The sequence below is a fragment of the Blennius ocellaris genome (assembly GCF_963422515.1).
Source record: "Blennius ocellaris genome assembly, chromosome: 18".
Lineage (NCBI taxonomy): Eukaryota > Metazoa > Chordata > Actinopteri > Blenniiformes > Blenniidae > Blennius > Blennius ocellaris.
In genome coordinates, this window is record NC_137667.1 from 12,707,353 (window position 1) to 12,728,260 (window position 20,908).

The 20,908-nt window shown below is 40.1% G+C and overlaps 1 protein-coding gene across 1 annotated transcript; it reads left to right on the forward strand.

The window, feature by feature from the left end:
- The first annotated feature begins 599 nt into the window (after window positions 1-599).
- On the forward strand, window positions 600-18,809 carry nudt14 (nudix (nucleoside diphosphate linked moiety X)-type motif 14). Its single transcript, XM_080514338.1, has 5 exons — window positions 600-721; window positions 10,942-10,985; window positions 16,057-16,121; window positions 16,692-16,989; window positions 18,551-18,809. Exons 1-5 carry the CDS (start codon window positions 641-643, stop codon window positions 18,798-18,800), a joined length of 738 nt encoding a protein of 245 aa, XP_080370464.1. The 5' UTR covers window positions 600-640; the 3' UTR covers window positions 18,801-18,809.
- The last annotated feature ends 2,099 nt before the right edge of the window (window positions 18,810-20,908 follow it).

Here is a 20,908-nt window from a genome sequence, read left to right on the forward strand (position 1 = left end):
GGTCAATATCACTAAAACAGTACCTCTATATCTATGTAAAACACAGCAGGTTTTGAGAAACTTTGGAGAAACTCTATGAGTCAGTCCGTCACAATGATAAAAAGAAGACAACTTACTGAGCTTGTCCTTGACATGAACTGTGGTTAATTAATGACAATAAATTTTACCATTCAACCTGGCAATCAATATCAAGTGTATGTAAACAGACTTAAACATGTTTTAGTGTATCTTAGTGTGTAATATAAAGTTATGTTTTTTTAAAACACTGATGTGATTATTGTGACGGCGATTCGCTGATATGAGTCTATTCTTCTTCTTCTTCTTCTTCTTCTTCTTCTTCTTATTATTATTATAATACAAAATAAAAGGACATGTCACATGTCACCAGCTCATTAGGAAAATTATATTTTTTTATTCTCAATACACAAATATACTTGTAAAATCATATTGCAGTTTATCCTGTATTATGCAGTATAGTAGGTTATTTGGTTAATTTCCCTTTGTCTCATTGACATGCTTGAATCAGAGCATCCTCGCAGTCGGTCCCATGTCCTCTCCGGGCTGCCGTAGACATTCCTTCACTGTCAGTGTGCGGTGACAAACATCGGCGAGCCCTCAAATCAACCTCCAAGTGTCCGCTATGGAAGAGATTAATAACATTGAGGTGGTTCCGTGCACAGAGTCCGATTATCTGAAGCCGTTCAGGGTGCACTACAACCAGGTGAGTGGTTTGTGAGAGGAGGCTGGAGGATGCTGGAGGCTAGCCCAACCCCCCCATTCATTTTGCGGCTAGCAGGCTAGCACAACATGAAGGCTGAGCTGACCTTAACACAAACCGTGGCAGCAGCAACCTGCACCGTTTTACCACATTTGAGAAAAGCTTGTAGTGATTAGAGTCTTTTCGCTCACTTCGTTTTAACAGTCCTCCCCCCGCTGTATTGTAGGTGAACCTGGAGCAGCGAAAGCTAACTCTGAGCTAACATGCTAACGATAGCCTGCTGCAGAGCATCACGTTAATAATGACAGCACATGTTTTGTGTTACTGTCAGGAGCTGGAGGCGACGAGGTTCCCCACAGAAATGTGACAACACGCGCTGTTTCTGTGTGGACTGTGAGAGCAGGTGATACTTGTTGATCTTGACTGGTTGGTGGGGAAAGGTCGGAGGTCCTCGCAGTTCACGTTTCCTCTGTTTTAAAAGTCATGTCGTGTGTTCAAAGTTCAGGTCTTTGGCGAAGCACTGGATTACAGAAACAAATCCAAATGCCCAGCGAGACCTGCAGTCAGCTTCACCGACGTCTACTTATTGAAACATGTAATCTCTTTGATCTGCACTTAATTATTGCAATTATTCCAAACGTGATTCAAAAGTCTTCCAGTGTACTCACATGGTATCTGGACAAAAGGATGCTGCGTCTTGTTAGTATTCATGTTTGTAGCATTGGGCATCTACCTTTAAAAATACACTAGCTCATCATACATTACCTTCCACATGAGCTGTTTATTTCTGTAATTGCTACCAGTGATGAAGAATTTAGTAGGTGTTGCTCTAACCATTAATGGGTAACTGTATTTAAAAAAATTTAAATTTTTGGTCAGCATTTGGTGTTTTCGTTAAGCTCTACTCTGAGTCAGCCTGCTGGCCATACAAAGTTCATTTGGAGCAGGTCATGATGTGCATTTCTGCTTCATGACAGGCTGTTACCTACAATAATGTAGAGGTTATGGATGTGTTTCTACCATAGAATAAATAGAGTTTTTTGCCCCCACTTTCTTTTTAGTGTATGTCAATTCTTAATTTTGCATGCCCTGTGCTCCTTGCAGGACAAAGATATAGCCTACCTTACAGAAGTGAGGCAAGAACTTGTATGATCTTAGACCAAAGGGAAATGACTGCTTTCTAAACACAAACAATCTGCTTCATGAAAAATCACACAATCATGACCATGAATGTAATGATGTACTCTGTATCATATATTATGCCTTGTGAGCAACCTCCATAATCATCAGTATTGATCCAGAATGTAAAAGTTAAAAGATTCCAAGGTTTATACATGTGAGTCAGAATACGATTGTATTGCTTACTGAACAAACTCTCAGTTACTTTTAACGCACAGTGTCTCAGTTTATAGCAGGTTAACCAAAATAGATGATTGAAAATTTAATTTCTCCTGGTGAATACAATTATCAACATCCATCCATTCATCTAACCAGTCACTCACATTTCCATTTTTAGCTTTTTATTCAGGTCATTGTGATAAATAGGGCGGGCAGAGTGGATCAACAGTGACTGAAATCTCATTTGAAGTGTAAATGCTGTCAGTCCCCTATTAGTCGTAGCACTGTTTTACAGATAAATCTCACTGTCTTTCACTGAGCTTACATGCTTTCACTGTGTGTGCGCGTGTGTGTGTGCGTGTGTGCGTGTGTGCGTATGTGTGTGTGTGTGTGTGTGTGTGTGGTGTGTGTGTGTGTATATATATATATATATATATATATAGAGGCAGTGAAATTATAACCATAAAACCTCCATAAAGATTGTATTTAGTTGCTTTGTTTGTTTGATTTTTAATAATACACTACAATAATAGCCCGTCCACTGGAATAAAAGAAAGTGTGATAACTGTGTCCTGATGGTCCCCAGCAAAGTGAGAGATGCTTCCTTACCAAAACACAGGCAGCAGTCCAGGATGAATTTATTTTTAGATTTCAAAATATTTGTGCAGAGTCTTTGTTGCTGTGCTTTAGAGATGGATTCTGTAAAAGCTGGATGACGACTGTAGTGCAAAAGTGTTGATGCAGCTCAACACACAAAATCAGCTGAATTACTGACCCTGTATATCAGGGTTTTTAATAGTTTACACACCATGATACTATCCTTGTATTGCTTCCTCCATTTTCCTTAGTGTCATTATCCTGAATGAAATCAATTAAAGCCTCGAACTTTTTGAATTCCATTGAGATCTTATGGCAGATCTTATGCACACACTGGGATTGAGATTAGAATTGTACAGTTAACAAACCTGTTCTTACCAACAGGGAGGATATAGGTTTTACCAATGTTGTTTGGTTTATGTCAGAAATGCAAAAAGCCATGTCATAAGAATGATGCTCTGGTTGCATTGACATGGACAGTGGTAAAAGTCTAAATTATATTCTGTAATCATTCAACTTCCTCACAATTAGTTGAACAGCGTTGTAAAGTAATGAAAGCCCCGCTCCCTTCACGATAGTAATGGAGGGTAAAGTTGAGGCATCTTGACGGACCTGAGTTCCATTTTCAACATGATGGCTCATAGTAACATATTGTAACATAAACATTTTGATGTTTTTCATCATTTCAATGACTTATCCATAACGGTGTTTGGGGCCGATGCTTGTTTGAAGTCCTGCTGTGATTGTGAATAAAATTCATTGCATTGTTATAGTGGGTACTAAAAAGAACTAGCACAGGAGTAGTTTGTCTGGACAAACTAACTTTTGGTTTGCAATGTTGTGATCAACTGGAGAGCTAACTTTTTTTTTTTTTTTTGTTTCATAAAAAAGTGACTTGATTTCAAATATTGTTTTTTGCACTGCAAGTCAACTTAAACACGGCGTTAGTTGGATATTTAAAGTTACTGTTTCGGTTTTGTTTTTGCAATAATTGGAGTCCTCATTTGCCTCCTTGAGGGTTTGTATTGAGGACAGCCTCAGGCACACCTGTGCAATATTCATGCTGTCTAATCAGCATCTTGATATGCCACACCTGCGAGGTGGCATGGATTATCTTGGCAAACGGGCAGTTGCTCACTAACACAGATTTAGACAGATTTGTGAACACTGTTTGAGAGAAATATGTCTTTTGCATACATAGAAAAAGTCTTAGGTCTTTGAGTTCAGCTCATGAAAAATAGGAGGAAAAACAAAAGTGCTGCATTTATATTTTTGTTCAGTGTATAAGTATAGGGGATCCATTGTCGTGTTGTTTTCATTGTAGTCAGACAACTCAAGTAGCATTGCACTCATGTGGAGGGGAACTCAGTTAGGGTTTTACACCTGTGTCAGCAGGGGGGGGGGGGTTAAGCTTGTCAGGAAGATGGTGGAACAGCTAAACACAGCAGATGGACAACAAAAGACTTGAATGTGGACTCTCTCTCTCCCTCTCTCTCTTGTTTGGTCCTATCCTGCCTTTTATCCTTGTCATCTCTCCTTTGCAGCTTAGCAGGGGCTGTGCCGGGGACTTCTCACAAAGGCTTTCCAATCAGTCTGAGGGAGCATCTCTTCCAAAAGCCCTTTAATGTCCATTTGTACATCTGCAGCTCAGCCACTGCTCCCTGACTGAAATCTACTTACTCTCACAGACACACACCCTCCAAGCAGATAATGTCATGTGCAAGAGGCTGTCTGCATCATTAGTGTTTATTAGTGTTTTGTCCCGTCTCTCGGGCCTCTTCGACAAAGCAGGTGATTGTCCCTTGTTGACTCTGGGAAACCCCTCTTATCTTAGTTGCCTCACGCTGATGTTGAATCACAAGTTGCGACTCCAAGTGGGGTAATTACCTTCCATTTATTTATTATAATGATTTTGAATTATTCATCTCGGATTATTTACTCTGCATAGCCTTCAATAAGTGGCCCCTCACTCCTTCAATGAATATGAGCTCTGCGATGATCTTGAAATTTTGATTTACTCGCATGAATGGTTACTTATGGACTTGAGCCTGTTTCACAGCAATTAAGTGGCTGCCACGATTTGAATGAGTATGTTTACGTGAAGTAGGTGGTAAGAAGATTGTTTGAGTGTAATTTACAGCGTGATAGCGCTTCACTTTGATTAGTCATCTACTGTCAGTGGAACTGCGTCAATATTGGCAAAAATCTATTGCTTGAATGGTTAACTTGAAATATAGATAGCAAACGGTGATTAAAGGAAAACTAATATATATGAGTTATAAAGATCCTCAATATGTTGTTCTGTTTTGTGGGAATAATAATAATAATAATGGGACAGGCAGTTGTATGAAAAGGATGACATCATCTCCACACAGAAACATGCAGTCTGAACTCAAACTTGGAATATTCTCTTTGTGAAGCAGACGTTTCAACCACATCACCACCATGTGGCTCTTCCATCCATCCATAAAGTTATACTAAAGGTTAGTGTTCCAAATGCTGAGTACGCCGTCAGGCAAAACTAACAAAACAAAGCATTCTTGGACACTTTAAGTAGAACAATGAGGACGGGAGTGTCGACTTGTGAAAAGTATCCAGGATGCCCTGTTTTACCAAAGTTCATAATGCCTAAAATATTTATTTTAAATGAACTACACAATACTTGACAATATTAAGATTTGAAAGGTCATTCAGTATTTGATTGACAGTAAAATATCTTTGCGCATTTGATTGGTCTTGATTGGGCCTAGTGCAAACTGATCCCCAGGGGAAAGGGGCATTGGAGACCCTTTGTTCTGGTCAACACTTAGCAATAGAAATCTTGGTATCTATTTGTCGGCTCTATCTTACACGAACGAGACCTGGAGGCTTTTCCATGCTGGATAACATAACAGGGATTCAAACCCAAATCCCATAAAAATCCCTGGTGTTTCCACCACCATGGAACAACTACATAACGATAAAGAAATAATAAATATGACAGAATTCAAGCAAAAATGCAAGTATTGATAAACGAGCTAACAAGAGAAAAACAAATGAATATTCAATAAAAGACTACCGGTAATTGAAATTATTAGGAGAGGAGATATTGGCTATACATTAAAAATAAAAGCAGGGGGTTCCTAAGTGTAGCATATGTGAAGCGCATATGTTTGAAATCGGTTATTCACTTGCACTGCTTGTAGCAAACCCCTTTAATGAATAGATTAAGTGCTTTAATGGCATGCCTACTATCAAGGAGTACGTATATCTGAAATTGAAGAGACCCTGACATGTGTTGTGTGTGGATTTGGCTGGAGGACACAATCACTCGACGTGTACTTAAAGAGTGCATCCCTGAGACCCGCTCCACCAGGCTCTTTCACTGCTGCACATTGTGTATTTTCAGCACTGGTGGACAGTGAACTCGCGCAGGTGCAGGTGCTTTTATTATTGTCATTCGTGAAACACTGTTGACCATGAGTTCACTGGTTTTAATGTGATTGTGATAGCTCTGGTGCCTTTGTTAAGGTTGGTGAGACGAGAGCTAAAGGTAAAACCAGGAGAGAAAAAAAGGAAAAACTGGAGAGCTCACGTTGAGATTCAATGAGTGCTATTGTATTTGAGGATGGTAGTTGATTTTTTTTTTTTTCTCTCTCCCCCTGCTGCAGCTGCCAGCTTTATAGTGTAGTCAGCGCAGGAGGTGTGTGTAATGGTTATTAGACTTTAAGCACCTAAAAGATCAAGACCATACATCCCTCCATACAATAGCCATTCACACAGGAGCCCGTCAATTCTGATGCCTAAAGCCAGAGGGACCACATTAATTTCAAGGTCCTGCGTCGCCTGCCTCTGCTTCCCTTCCTCTCTCTCTCTCAGTCTGCTTCTCCTTCTCTCTCCCCATGGGCTAATCTCTCTGTCGTAATCCATGTCGACCATGATTCTCCATCTCCCCTGGGCCATTCAAGCTGTCCCCGCACTCCCCCTCCCTCTCAGCAAGTGGCCCGAGTAATGAGGGGAACCCCGCCATCTGTGTGAGCGGTGACAGGATACTAGTGTGTGTGTGTGTGTGTGTGTGTGTTTCTGTATGTGTGTGGACACGTTCACACCAAGTGGTTCTACCTCGTACAGTGTGTGGTTTTTGGAAGAGAAGCACGTCTTTTTTTCCCCGTAGTGTTACAAACATCAACGACTGCCAAACTGGTGGTGAATGGCTGTGAAGACACGAGCCTCTCAACAAGATGGTCGCTAGTTTGTGTGGCAGTTTCAAACTCTTTCCACTGATGCTGTGGATAACATTAGGATTTACTTTCTTTAATTCTGGGTTTTATTGTAAGTTATATGTGGCCTTGATTGACTCGGTATTCCGCCCTGCAATCGCCCCTCATTAGTTTCTTTTCACATTTGATTCTCAGATTGCTCCTAAGTCTTTCTTCAAATTTTTCTCACTTGTCATAATTTTGAGGAGAGATATCACCGTGCAGTAGGTGCAATTTAGAGTCAAACAAGTGCGTTTTCTCTCTTTTTCGGCAAGCACTGTAAGCTTATTGTTACAGCCAATTATCCTGAGATGTATCTTTTTCTCTAACTTTTTGAGGTTAGTTTGAGGAATTTTTACTTGATGTAACTGGAAAGTAGTTTTCAGTTTTCCACTGACTATTGTGTAGTTTGACGGCCAACTGGTGATTGATGATTTTACTATTCAAAACTTGGCTTTCATGGCCACGATGCTGTTTGTTCTTGGCGCGTGTTTTTTTTTTTTTTCCCAAGTACATGCTACCACTTGGCCACATTATTTGATAATTTGGTAACGTGTCTGAGCTTATGCAGATGACACACAAGTTTACATGCTGTTAAAAATTGGACTGTCAATAATTCTACGATGCGCTTGAAAAGCCTTTGAATTCAGTACGTTACAGATTTTCAAAAAGTTCAGTGATCATCCTCATGTTCAATCTCCAAGCTGCCACAAGTTTTCTCATTTTGAAACTTGCTTCCTTCAGCTGAGAATAACAGAAATTATGTCATTTAACATTTTTAGAATTGCCCAAAAGTGCCGTTTCCTTTTAGACGACTGTTGCTACACTGCAAAGCCTGGTGTCGACTTCAATAACCTGTGCAAGCATCCCCCCCATTTTACCTGTGCAGGGTTCAGTGACAGGAAAAATGATCTCCCCTATGTATTATTCAGTAAGCACTCTTTACGAAGCAGAAAGCCACGTGAACTGCATGCCTGTCTCTGTCACGACAAATGATTTATCACACACACGCCTTCACACTGGTTTTGCTTTCACCAAAGAAAAGTGAAAAGCATGCTGCTGGCTTGGCCTCACGTAGGAATGATGGTGCGTAAGACAGATGCGCACTTTGCTGACAGGAAGAGTTGGTTTTTTGTGAGTAATTAACAGCAGAACAGTGTCTGCAGCGGAGCCAGAGCAGGTTGCATGAAATAATGTTGGTAGCACTTTCTAGTGCTACAGCTTCTCTTCACAGATTCCCAGTTTTATCTCTGCTCAAGAATATTCAAGCAAACTTTTCAAGCCTCATGATGATCTTTGTAATTTAAGATTTTAGATGGTTTTATTGTCAGGATTTCATTTTTAAAGCTGCCTTTCAAAACACTATTTTTCCATTCATCTAATTGCTGATCGATTTTCAATTCTTTTTGAGAAGTTGTACAAAAAAGTGATCTGATGCGATTGTCCCAATAGAGACAGTGGATCTAGTGAATGATGCAATATTTCATTATGTGATGCAGGTAATTTTCAGTTCGTCAGATTACTCGATGGCAAATGTATTGAACATTTAAACAGATGGCAATTATTATTATTTTTTTTTAATTCATGGAACTTTGAGGCAAATGCATCAAAAGCACATTTTATGTAATGAAGAATTTTCTTGCACTGTGGTGAATGACGTTCTCCAAGTGAAATGCAAAATCGTTCATGGCCATTTCAAATGACCGGACAAATTATTCTTAGAGGAGAATAAAAACGAGAAGAGATTTCACATTGGCTTTCTGCCGTACATGACGATTATAGTATTGGACCACCACAACTGAATGTACACAAATGTTTCATGCTCTTATTTCACCCCACAACAAGATAGTTAATGTTGCATGAACAGCATTACGCTGGCTTGGCTTCATGTTAACGCCGTTGGACCATGACCTCTTTGGTCATGTGACAGTCATTTATCCATTTGTTGAACGAGTTTGAGGATGGTTCTGTCTCGTCATCGTCTGATTGCTTAAACGAGTAGAACAGAAAACACAAGATCGGCTATAAATACCTAAAAAGTGTGCTTACTCAACTGAGTGACAAAAGTTCTATAGTCTGAAGAAATGACTAAAGGAAACAAGCTTCTTGTGAGGATTTGCTGCTATTTTCATTTCCATCACTGTGATTTTACACTTTTAAGTGAAAGTTTTCCTTTCACCTATAATTTCACTTTATAACATTCACTATTAGAAATGATTGGTGCATTGCCTTATATTTCTCACACTCTATAATTTCACTAAATATTGAATGAGGCACCCTTTGAATAGAAACGCGGGCATCCTCGATCAATTCTGAATAAACTTGCTCGCATGTGTTTATTATCTTGCAGAGAGGAATTTTTAAATTGCACATTTAAGTATCATTAGGTATATTACAATTAGTGCAGTTGGCTTGCTATGTGGCCCCCTCCCTGCTCTTGGGAGGTACTGAAACTGTACCAGAACACACACACACCTTTTGAAGTTGTCACCTCCATGTTTAAACAAGCTCGTGGGTGGAGAGGAGGTGTAGCCTAAATTTGAATCAAGGCCATATTTCCTCAGGCATTGGAAATGTAGGGCAACTTTACCATATTTACACAGCAGTACGGAGAGAGGAATATTTGCCAAGCTGATGGCAGTAATTTGCACATAGGTTAGTTTGGAGTTGAATATTCAAGAACTAGGTTTTGCAGCTTGTTATCTATTTTCTTAGCATGTCTGGAGGGATAGGTTTATCTATCACTGCATGGGTCATTTTTATGAGGTTGTGAACTTCAAACCTTGCAGCGAAAAGGTGGTGATCATGCACTTAAAGGTGATGTTTTGATTAAACATCAAATGAGAAAAATCAACTTAAGAAGATCTGTCAAGATTGGTGTGATTAGCACTGCTGAAGGACTGTCTTTGCACAAGACAAACACAGTCAAAGTGAGTACTGTGTATTGTAAGACTTGGTATTGGCAAAAGCCTGGTGATATGATGTCATCGGTTCTAATTTACAGTATATTATGTCTAGATACCGTATAATGCAATCTGGCAAGCACATTTTCTTTAAGTGTTGCTATGCAATAAGAACAGTGAGAACAGCCTTTGAATTGCAGTCTTTTTCATTGCAAAGGAGTGTAAATGGACCAAAAATGTCATTGCCTAATTTTCTTATAGCTGAAAACACGTTTGCACCAGCGCTGCAGGCCTTCACACATCAGTGGATGGTCGGTATTTGGCAACTTATTTAGTCAATATGAAAATGAAGCTATGAATTATTGAGATTTAATTGAACTGAGTGTCCTGGCCTGTACTTACTTTAGTCCTTTTGGCATCCATTTAAACCAGACTATCAGGATGACAAGTCCTTTCTTCCTTTATGCTCTCTGCAAGATGTTCAATCACTAACCCCACAGTGAGCCATTTTGAAGTCATCTGAAGGCCGTGGTCTTTTCGGTATTCCTTTTTTATGAAGGTCATACACCAACTTGGCAGTTTGATTCTAATTATGCTGCAGGAAATTCTCTAAAGGAGTATTCAGTTGGACATCCTGTTGATGTGACCACAGGGCATTAAAACACAACAGCCTGTGTTGTTGATTTGTGGAACTGAAGGACGTGTTTGAGTTGCTATTATTCAAGAGTCCCTCGCTGCTGCTGCAAGTTATGAAAGCTAAAGCTGGAATGTGAAGAAGGCGTGAAGCCACAAAAATATGAAAAAAAATAAAATAATGCACTTCACATAAAATAAACTGCTTGCAATACTTTATGGACTGTTTTTTTTATGCTATTGTCTTTTGTTTTGCTTCTGCACATGTTTTGTTGGGTGTGGCTTACAAGCTGATGTTTATGAGTCCCGACAAGCATTTGTTGTGTAGCAGTTGTTCTCTTTGCAGCAATTACGGTAAATAAATTGGGGGTGACTTGATATCCTTCCATGCAAGTCACATAAAATAAAAGCAGAAAATTGTCATAATGCAATTACATGTTATGGAATTGCCATTGAAAAAAAAACAAATTTTTTTTTGTTTGTTTATTAATGCTGTTCATTTTGTCCTTTACAGAACGGCACAAAGAAATCCTGGGACTTCATGCGAACCCATGACAGGTAAAAAGTTGTTGACTTACTGCTGTTAGATACAAGCAGTTCCTTATGAGGCACACGTAAAGAAAGAGATGCTAAAGCTTGCTGTTTAACTAATTACCCAGCAAAATGACGCCACACAATAAAGGCGAGGCTTAAATGTCAGTATGGTGTGAAACGGGGTCCTCTTTGGCTGCTTCACATAATAAAGCTCTACAAACACCCACATCCTCACATCAGGAAACACTCGTCTGTCTAAAATGCTCATAAATGAAGCATCCTGTAAATCCTTTGTAGCTGAAAGGGGCCACAAGTCCGGATGAGTCTCGTCATCTGGTATTTTCGGTTAATGACAATGTGTCAAAAGCTTTTCCCGTTGAAAAGGACACAGGTATATATTGGTGTTTTTAGACCAGATTTTCTGACATTGTTTTCTGTGTATAGATTAAGAATCCAAATGAACAGAGGTTAAGATTTTGAACTTGATTTGTGCTAATAAACCATCGTTTGTACTTTGAACTCAGTGTTGTGAGGGCTGCAGCCGATTGAGGGCTGTCCTGAAGGCAGGGGTGCGCCTTGGACACGTCGCCAGTCCATCACAAGCACAGCAACACACTTGCAATCACATCTATGGCTGGTTCCACTGGAGAAGGGAACCAAAGTACGCAGAGAAAATCCATTTACTTTAACACTTTCATTGTATCTCACTTCAAATATGACCAAAATGAAATTGACACAATCAATTAAACCAATAATTTATACATATCTTTCTAAATAATGTGCATAGGGCAGGCAGCCAGGTGCCCATGTCTGATCTAGTTTATCCTCAGTCCAAGAAGAAAAATGGAAGATTTAATAATAAACAAGTCAGAAGCTGGATCTCTTGAAAAAGACAAATAACTAATACTCTGACACAAATTTAATGAGCCCAATTGTGGTGCAATTTAACCCTAATGCGACTCATTACTGCCACCTAAAGCAAAAAATGGTATTGCTGAACATACTGCACATACAGGGATACTTTATATTCAATATATTTCAATGGCCAGTCAACACAGGCCTTTTCTCTGTGAGAACTGGAGCCCTGTTTCTCTGCATGGGCATGGCTGTAAATGTCTGCGCTTCATGGGGGGCAACTGTAAGAAGACTATCACACATTTGTGTCAAAGCCCCAGTTCCTCCCATCTCAGTACACTATAATGCCCTGGGGTAAGTCTCAGGTTATTTGAGCTTTCTTCCCTCCTCTACTGACCCTCGTGAAAAATAGTACCACCGAGAGAAAAGCAGTAAACCTCAAATCCTGTATTTCCGAAAGAAGACATCCCATGGGAACGTGTAGCTCTTCTCCAGGTGGAAATTCTGCCAAGATGTTAGTCCTTCCTTTGCGTGTACCGAATGGACGCTGGGTTGTTTTGCATTTTTGTGCAAGTGTGCGTAACATTTTCTTCTCAGCGGGAATCAAGCTGGTCGTCCGTTACTTGGTAACAGTTTAGAAGATCTTGGGTCAAATGTGAATCGCAGATTTGATCAAAGGCAGATTGTTGGTGATATGTGGTCAGGTATTTCATTTAGTGAGTGCTTCACCTGCTGTTTTTACAATTTTCCTGAAATTCTTGCAAAGATCAGTCTTTTGTGAGCTTCAAAATCATAGGTCAATGAGCTGGTTATCAGCATTTTGATGTGTCCCTAAATGTTTTCCAGCACGTATTTGACATACAATCCTGCAGCTATCTTGAAAGTTCTCAAAAGGTACCCCCCTGATGAGTGATCCCAGCATATTCACGTGTGTTCTAGGCTCTTTTTCATGTTTGGTAAATCCAAAACAACTCGGATGTTAAATCCTTGCGTTTCACCACCAGGTAGTCAAACGCTCCACTGGGACAACTACTGAATTCCCCACCTGAAAAGGAGAATCCACCGTGGGATTCGCCATTACCTTCCACTTGGAGGTCTTGACCTTCTTCCCAACATGCCCCATTAACGACTACTTATCCGAACAACGCTCCGACTCTGTTCACATGTGAAGAGGCTAACTTGCAGTCTCATGGAACCTTCAATGTCAACCAAAACACAGAATCCCACAAACTGCTAAAACACATGTTGATTGACTAGCTGATCGCCAATGGCTTTAGTTTCCCACACAGGTGGTGGTGAGTGCTTGCACTCTGGTGCTTGTTTATCACAGACACTATTTTCTCAATGACTAGGAGAATCAACATCTAGCTCACAGTGAAGGAATTGTAGGATGAAAAGAGAAGAATGAACTAACTGTATTTTATGCTGCACTCGTGGAAACCACTAATAGAGATGGACGTTTTTAGTTGTGTCCAGTGTCGTGACCTCAGAACTTGGATTATATAACACTTAACTCAGTATTTCCTTGTGGAACCAGGGCCTGTTTATGATATATTGACAGCATAAGCTTGATACCGGTCGTCACCTTGGTTGTGCCCTTTGTACAGTTGCTATAACCCAGTTATCCTGCTGCTCAGTCAGAGGCCCCGCCGAGAAAGCTTAACCACGCATGAAGAGTCCAGAGTGCCCGTTTAGCTCACTTCTTGGTTTAACTGAAGCAGGAGAATAGCTGTAGTGGTGTGTAACAACACTGCAAGATCCAGACCTCTCTGCCACCAGGGACGACTCCCACGCCTGAGGCTCGTGTGTCCCACTTTTCATCTAGATCTTCCATATTATCTTTTCCACACTTGGCTTCTCCAGCTGTGATAGTACCCTGACAAGATTTTCTATTTCACACACATCATTGCTGGTTTTTATTGCCCTAAATTTGATAGCTACTCCCCTTCAGAATAATGGAGGAGATCGTATAAGTGAGAAACACCGACATGTTGGAGTGAGAATTTAAGCTTTTTTCTAAAAAAATTTTCTAGAAATGTATACATAGGAATGTGTAAATCCTGTCATTTTGCTTTTTGGAAAGAGAGATGGAGAAGAGAACTGCATCAATAAGACACATTTAGGGATTCAGATATAAGGCCTCCTAAATAATCAGGGACTTTTTAATTAACACTGAAACGGTTCACTTTTAGAAAAGGAGACCATTGTTTTATCACAACTTTTAATCATTTATTAACACTATTTAATTTTAAATATTAATTAATTTAATTCATTATAGCATTTAATTATTGCGAACACAGTAATTCTAAACAAATGAATAAATCCAAACAAGCATCAACGGTTTCGAGATGTAGTTTTTGCTATTATTTGCTGTCAAACCAGATAATTTATGAATTACAATAATTCATGAATTACAATGTGTCCTGATTTATAAATCAATCAAATTGCATTGAACAGATGGTTTGTTTGAACGGCTTTCCACTTGTTCTATTTCCCTTAGAGGAATTACGCCTCTATGTCCTTGACCCTAGGACACCACTGTCCAAACCAACTGCTTATAAATATAAACTTTAATCAACTTCAAGGTTTGAGGGAAAGATGAATCTTGACTTTTATTGATATCACTAATTGTGACACACAAGTCAAAGCCGTTACGACTCCAAAAAAAAAGTTCAATCAACTAATCTTTTTGAAGTCTGAGATCTCTCCTCTTCTACCATACAAGTCACAATGCAATAATAAAATTGCTGGCGAAAGTATAATTAATTTGTCCACGACACGATTATTGTTAGATATTGCTTCATGGCAGACTATGTGACCTGAAGTGGCAGAGATGTCACAGCGCCAGCTTTTCTGATCTATTTATTTGTTACTAATATATTTGATATTAAAGAATGTTATCAGATTTTTATTAATTTTGACCTGATTTTGCAACTCCACAAATACTTTGAATGAAGGATGAAATGATTCATCCGGCATCATCATGTCTTGGAAATATGTAGAATCACATATGTTTGAAAAGGCAAAAAAAAAAGAAAAAAACAACTGCAGGTTCCATCAGGATCAAGAGCTGCAGCGAGACTTTGTAACAGCAATCTCCTTGTTCCTTTTTACCATGGGAAAGACAGGGCAGGGCTTCCTGCCGCCTCAGACGCATCCGCTTTCCCAACACAGAGCTGGGGCCTCCAGTCTCCACAGCAGTGACACACACACACGCACACACACACACACACACACACACGCGCGCACACACACACGGTGACCCACCTGTGCATATACAGTTTAATGGGTGCCAGCGGCAAAGCATATCACGCTGACCTTCCTCCTTTATCTCCATATCCGGCTTGTTTAGAGTCGTCGTGAATATCCACAATAATGTGACCCTCTTAGTTTCGGAAATTGTTCATTTAGGCAGAGTGTTTTATTTTTAGTTATTTTTGCATCATTTTTTATTTTTAGTCCTTTGCAAAAGGAAATGTCAAATACAAAGACACTCAGTGACGCTGTATTGTTATTGGGTGAGTTAGCGGTGCAATCTGTGCAGTCATCCTCAAATGGTTCTTCCATTTCTATTCAAAGCATTTTCAAATGGTGGTATTCAAACTGTCAGTCTGTCCTCACGACATGTTGAAAATACAATAGTACAAAAGCATTCCATTTTTCAGAATGTGTATAAATGGTGGATACAGATACATTTGAAAGTTTAAAGATTTTTATTTTTCATATGTAAAATCACATTTGCGATCTAGTCGATACCAAGAACTAACACATGATCTTCACCGTTTCTAGAACAGTTATAACTTGAAATAATCAACAAATTGAGTTTGTGTCTAATATAACTTACAGCTGTTTAGGGGAGGATCACAAGACAAACAGAGGACAATGAATCAGATTTTTATTAATGAATTTGCTGATGTAAAAATAAAAGAATCGGCCTTTAACTAAAAGTACCTCCCTTTGGAAGAGTGAGAACTCACGGAAAGTACCAAATGGCTCAAAGAGCTGATTTTTATTATACCCCGCCTTCATCTGTAATCACTTGGGATCAGTTCCAGCCCCCCCCCCCCCCCCCCCCCCCCCGATGATCCTAAATCAGTTAAGTGGGATAGAAGATGGATGGATGGAGATTGAACCATTTTTTTCTTCTTTTTTTTTTGATAATTCATTAAAACACAAAAAAAACCCAACAACAAAACCTGTGCAGCTTTCATGAAATGTTTTTTCCTTCTTCTCTCCTCAGTGTATCTGTGCTGATCTTCAACACCACCTCACACTGTTTTGTCCTCGTCAAGCAGTTCCGTCCAGGTTCGTTCACGTTTTCCAGCCTGAGCAGCGGAGCGGTGCTGCTTTTACACAGCCTTACACGTTTTCCCCCTTGTCACCAGTGTCGATCTAGATTGTTGTACTTCCTCTGGGCACTTTCTCTGCAAGAACAGTACATCACAGGTCCTGTTTGTTCAACTGGATCTTAGCAACAATGCAGACTCATAAATAGACCGTAAGAGGCCCCATTACAAAGCAGCCTAACCTCCTTTGTTAAAAGTCGCCAGGGACTGTCCCACATCGCCGTGTGCTAAATTCAAGGAAGTCTGGGCATTGATATCTTTTTTTCCTGCCGTTACTTATTGCCATTGTCAAAGAACGTCTTTTATCAGAAAGCAATCAGCTTGTCAACGGCTACAATGAGATTTGGTTTTAAATATAGACCACACTATTGATGTGTTTATCAATAACAATACTGTTAAGCACTATTACCATTATTGGGTTTGTACAATGTGTCGTAATAAAGGAGATATCGCTTAGAATTATTAACACTTGTGATCTGCTCCGCTCACCCAGGCTTATAATCATTTTCCTCCTCTTTTGCCCTGCTAGCTGTGTACATGTGCGAGTGGGAAAAGGCGAAGACGCAGCCGCCTCAGTCGGCGGCGAAAACCGAGGAGGGTGCCGCTGAAGCTGCAGCTCCCGAGGCTCAGGAGGGCCAGCAGTCGGCCTCGGAGGGGGACAACCCTTCCCAGTGGCCCCCGGCGACGGCGGGCGTCACTTACGAGCTCTGCGCCGGCCTGGTGGATAAACCCGACCTCTCACTGGAGGAGATCGCCAGGCAGGAGGTGCTGGAGGAGTGTGGCTATGACGTACCAGCTTCCAAGCTGAAGAGGATTACTTCCTACCGGTCAGTAGCTCCTCGCACAGTGTGTGTTGTAATTACCTATTAAATAGTTCTTATTTGCAGGTGTAACGTTCGTGACACTTAGCGAAAGCATCATCCATGCAGCCCTGCCTTTTAGTTCACTACACTGGTTTCCATTATCTTCTGGAAATCTGCTTAATCACTCCCGATGGATTTCTTGGCCCTTAACAATTAAGGGACACAACTCCTACTGTCCTATTTTATATGATTTCCATTTATAATTTCTGAACTTCTATGAAAAACTCTCACGCAGAAATAACCTACATTTGAATTTTTTATTTATTTATTTTTTAATCTTTGACTCAAAGTTATAAAATCAATCTATTATTCTGCTTTTATATTAAGGTAGCTTTTTCCCTTCCATTGATATTTCAAAAGTCATTTTGCATAGATTCCTGATACAGTCAGAGCATTATGTAGGATGGATTTTGCATATTAATTTGAAAGAAGGTGTTGCATAAAAATAAATAAAGCATGATTTAAAAAACTGAAGTTATTATAAACACTCGTGTTTTTATTATAATGAAGAATAGTTTAATTTCCACATCTACCGAGGAGCATTTATGACAATGGCTGACATATTATGTTCCTTTTAGTCCAACCCAGACCTTACGGTAATTGCAAAGAGACTATATGATGTGATAATTGCTATTTCAGATCAGAAAATGGTTCTAGAAATGTCAGTAATCCAGAGGAGGTCTGCTTATTATATTGTACGAATGTATGAACCGTAGTGGCCAGTGAGTTGGTCATGCCAAAGGACTGGTACTCAGACTTCAGACTTCTTACAAAGGCAATTTCAGAAGTCTCAACGTACTCTCACGCACACACATCATGCACGGTGGCTGCCATGCACGTTGCTGAGACACCACAGGGAGCAGGGACAAGGACGCTTTGATTCATTGACTGGGAGAGGTGGAGGATGGAACCTGATCAAAGTATATTGTTTGATCAGATTGTGACTCTGGAAATTCAGTCTTGTGCTTAAATGTTTTCTATTCTTTTTTTTTGTTAGACATTCTGAAATTAACTTGACGCGCAGGTTATGTAAGTGATCTCGCACCAACCATCAGTCAGACCATCTGTCTCTGTCAACTTAATATTAGCCGTCTAGATTTTGTCAGAGGAGCTAAAAGAGCCAGCAGACAAACAGTCCCCCATCAGACTGCAGCAGCTGGACGGCTTTGACGGACGACTCTCATAAAGCACGCTTTTGATTTTGGACTCGGGCACATCCTTCTGCTTTGTTGGTGTTGTCTGCGTCCTTTGTTATGTGTGGGCTGCTCATATTGTATAGATAGGTATCATCTTAACCCTCATAACGCCCATGAGGGTGTTTCTGATGTAGTGAACTGCGGCGCTAATGGCAGGCACCTCCAGGGCAAAACAGCCTGCAGCCGAGAAGTGACACTGTTGAAATGGGAAATGAATTCAGAGGTTTTTATATCAAGTGCCGATGACCAGGAATTAAAGATGCGCGTTGTTTTCATTCCTGCCGCACACAAACGCCGTCCGTCTTTGGTTTTTTTTCCCTCTCCCACAGGTCAGGCGTCGGCGTAACGGGCGCAAAGCAAACCATGTTTTACGCCGAGGTGTCCGACGACAACTGCGTGAGCGCCGGGGGAGGTGAGCCGCGGGAGGGCGAGCTTATCGAGGTGGTCAAGGTCCCGCTGCACGAGGCCATGACGTTTGCATACAACGAGCGTATACCTAAAACCATGGGCGTCATTTTTAGTTTCATCTGGTTCCATAATAACATGTCTCCCAAGTACAAGATCTCCACCAACGTGTAACTAGTATTATCCAACGCCTCTTTCTATCATTTATTCCAAATTCAATTGAAACACTGGCCCAGCACATCCACTCTCTCCACTCCTCCCCTAATGGTTCTTCGTCCTGTATTGCCTTCTTTGCTTATTGGTACACGATGAAGGGTGCAGCCCCTCGTCTTGTCACCAACTGGTATCTTTACGTTTTTGTCTGCTGACATCTTTTGTTTGTTTGTTTCTTTGTTTTATGTGGTCTTAACACTTTTCCTAAAAAAAACAAATTTGCCATAGCTGGTTGTCACTGGCACTTTTTTCTCTACTTAATATTTTTTTATATTAAATGCTTATCATTTCATTTCGTGTGCCATTTCTTTTAAATGGCTGCATATCACTGATTTCATTTGCCTGCCCTTATTTAAAGGAATACTCCACTGCTTTTGATGTAGATCTTTAATGTCACCTGCCACCTTCAACAGACTTGATATAGACAGTATTGGCTGAAAAACTCGTATTGGACATAGATCAAATGTCTAATGAAAAACACTTGTCATTTCATTATTAGACCTAACAATCTTTTTCTTATGTTTCTTTAAATCCAAATTACCCTCAAGTGATATTACTTTCATAATGACCATTGGGTTTTTTTAATGGTAAAAATTCAAATATGCTTTGACTTTCTCACTCAATAAATAGTTCAGGTGGATGTTTAAATAATCCACGCATTTATTTGCTTTCACATAAAACTGTTGCTTGACAAAGAATATGGAATATCCTCAAATTGATAAACATGTATATAATGATGAGCAGCTTGGAATATCTGAACATTCAAAGTCCTAATTGGGAGATCATCAAATTGATGAACACCATGTATAACCATCACCAGCCTGTAATAGCTGTACTCCCGTGATGATACCTTCACATAACCTCAATAAAAAAGGTCCCAATAGACATTTATTACAGGCGTTTATTTGTCAAATCATGCATTCACACTATTAGTATTTATTAATTAATCAGATTTTTTTTTTAATGAAAATGTATGTTTAATTGAATGAAGGTTGTGGTGATGCATTGTTGGTACAAAGTATTATCAGAACCAACTTTTCCATCCATCCCTCAGACTTATATGGCATTAAGTTACAGTGCTAACCAGCGGTGTACGTCTGCATAGCTTCTACTTGCTAACATCACCACACTACACAATACATTCTCCCTCCTTTTTTTGTGTTGGTCATTTCATCAACTATTAAAGATAAACGCAGGTGAGAAATCAGTGGCGTATTCCTTTAAGCCATGATCCAGTAATGCAAAAACTATGCTAGTCAACTGTGGGGCCTTGTTTTGACCGAGGGTGTTCAGGCATGCCTCACGCGAGTTCTCTGATCCACAGCCTTTAAGCAATACTTATCACTGTACCCCAGGCTAAACTCTCACTCCCCGTCACCGCATCGGAAAGTCTTTCCGAAGGTAAATCACACCAACGTATTAACAGAAAGACCAATTCACTTCACAGGCGAAGCATACATCTACCTCTGTACTGAGGACCTAATTTCCGTTTTTTTTTAGCAAATCACCATATGCAAGCACAATCCTAATGAGAAGCATGAAATAGTTAAGTTAGCTGCAGGCACTCGCATCTGTTTCTGACGGTGTCGCCGCATGTAAATTAGGGGAAATGAGGAGCTGCAGTGGGTTTTTATGTTTCTGTTCCAAGCCTGTATCGTCAAAGTGATTGACCTGAAACGTGGAAACTATTTCTAAGTCTCTCTTTAATTTTAACTCATTAATATTTAGAGGAGCCGACACCCAAGAGAGAGGACACTGTAAAAAAAGGTCACTCCTCAGTTTTTGTCGTTGATCTTGTGGGCAACATGTTAAGATGACATTTTTGGACACATTCAACAAACTTCAGGGCCATGTTTAATTGAACTTAACCCATCGAAACGATTGCTTCTGATCATGACTCTTGTACGAGGTTCTGTCCAGACAATCCTGGACCATCATCAACCCGGATCTCACAAAGTGAATCTCAACAGCAGTTTGCCAAAATCTCAGGTCTAAATGGGTAAATCTTTTGTCACATTCAGGGTGGATCTCTGGATGTGAGGATGACCAGCATATTAATACAGCTTAGA